The sequence below is a fragment of the Aplysia californica genome, unplaced genomic scaffold, assembly GCF_000002075.1.
Source record: "Aplysia californica isolate F4 #8 unplaced genomic scaffold, AplCal3.0 scaffold00503, whole genome shotgun sequence".
NCBI classification, from domain to species: Eukaryota; Metazoa; Mollusca; class Gastropoda; order Aplysiida; family Aplysiidae; genus Aplysia; species Aplysia californica.
Genome location: NW_004797773.1, coordinates 188,647 through 190,037, shown reverse-complemented (window position 1 = coordinate 190,037; position 1,391 = coordinate 188,647). Strand labels below are relative to the sequence as shown.

The 1,391-nt window shown below is 40.0% G+C and overlaps 1 protein-coding gene across 1 annotated transcript in view; it reads right to left on the bottom strand.

The window, feature by feature from the left end:
- LOC101857432 (methanethiol oxidase) overlaps positions 1 to 1,391 on the bottom strand; it is a gene marked incomplete in the record, with an annotated part of 26,770 nt that overhangs the window by 4,569 nt on the left and 20,810 nt on the right. The window contains 2 exon segments of the mRNA XM_013086781.2: positions 114 to 235; positions 742 to 818. Coding sequence (XP_012942235.1) covers positions 114 to 235; positions 742 to 818 — 199 coding nt within the window.

Here is a 1,391-nt window from a genome sequence, read left to right as displayed (position 1 = left end):
CTATTATTATTATTATTATTACAGGCCTATCAATATTATTGTTATCACCATTATTATTATTTTCCCGGACCCTTCATGATTTTTAAAACATTTCCACCAAGAAGCTCTCTGACCTGTCCCACAAGCTTGGGTTTGGAGCGGTTGCTGATGTCATACTGACGGATGTCGCCGTGGAGCCAGTTGCTGAAGTACAGGAAACGGTCGTCCAGGGATACCAGGATGTCGGTGATCAGACCTGGGCGGGACGGGGAAATATTATGATGAAAATGATAAAGATAATGATAATGTTGACAGTATGGTACTTTGAAGCAGACAGGGAGACTGCTCGCCCTACAGCGTAATTTTTTTTCTGGGTAACATGGCGGTCACCCTGCCTCCTTATTCCTTATCTAGTATTTATGGTAAACACGCATTCCTACCTGGCAATTTTTCCTTCTTATCTAGCATTTATGAATAACATGAACTCTTCTAACCTACCATTTCTGGATAATTTTAATTTGTCTCCTTATCTGGCAGTTCTGTCGCCTAATGTGCCTTCTAAACACTAGTGGTCACTTGGCGCAATAAAGCGCCGGTGAAAATAATCTGTTCCGGTCACCTGGCACAGCCAGGCCCGAGAAATCGGTTGCAGTCACACACCTGTCTGGGTGACCAACTGGGGTATTTTGTTCTGCTCGCTGTGTGACTGAAGTGTTTTAATAGGCATTCTAACTCATATATATATATATAATGTCTTCTTACCGGGCATTTCTGGTAAGGCCCAGCCTTCAACTTTTTTGGGTGGGATTTTGATCACTGTCTCCGTAGCCCAGTCGCCTCTCTATGGAGTTGAGAAAGGAATTAAGATTTAAGAACAGTTGATAATATTGTATTTCTTGCGCTTGTATAAGATCTTTAGATTTTTAAAGAGCTAGACCTACATGGAAAAGATATAAGAACTAATAGAAATTTATACTGGGATCAGAACGCTGCTGTACGAACTAACGGAGAAGGAAGAGACTATAAAAAGGGGTAGTTAGGATAGGCCATAATATCCGCTAGACCATGCACGACCACAATCACCGCTCTATTGCTCTCTATATAAGACTTCACTGCACCAGTATGCAATATGGGGCATGCAAAAGATGGTCAAAACACCAGTTTCACTATAGTTAAGTGCATGCACAACTTTTCCCTCTTTAGATTGCCCTGAATTTTGTTCTAAAAAGAGTCAATTCCTTAGTTAATGTGAATTATGTCAAAATGTACAGTGTTGGATATTATGTTACGTTATATTATATACCATACAAGTCTATGGGCTATGTTGAGAAATGTCATCAGATCTCTTTAATATACTCGTAAAGTGTAAATGATGATGGAAAAAAAAAGTGTGCATGTGTGTGTGTGTGTGT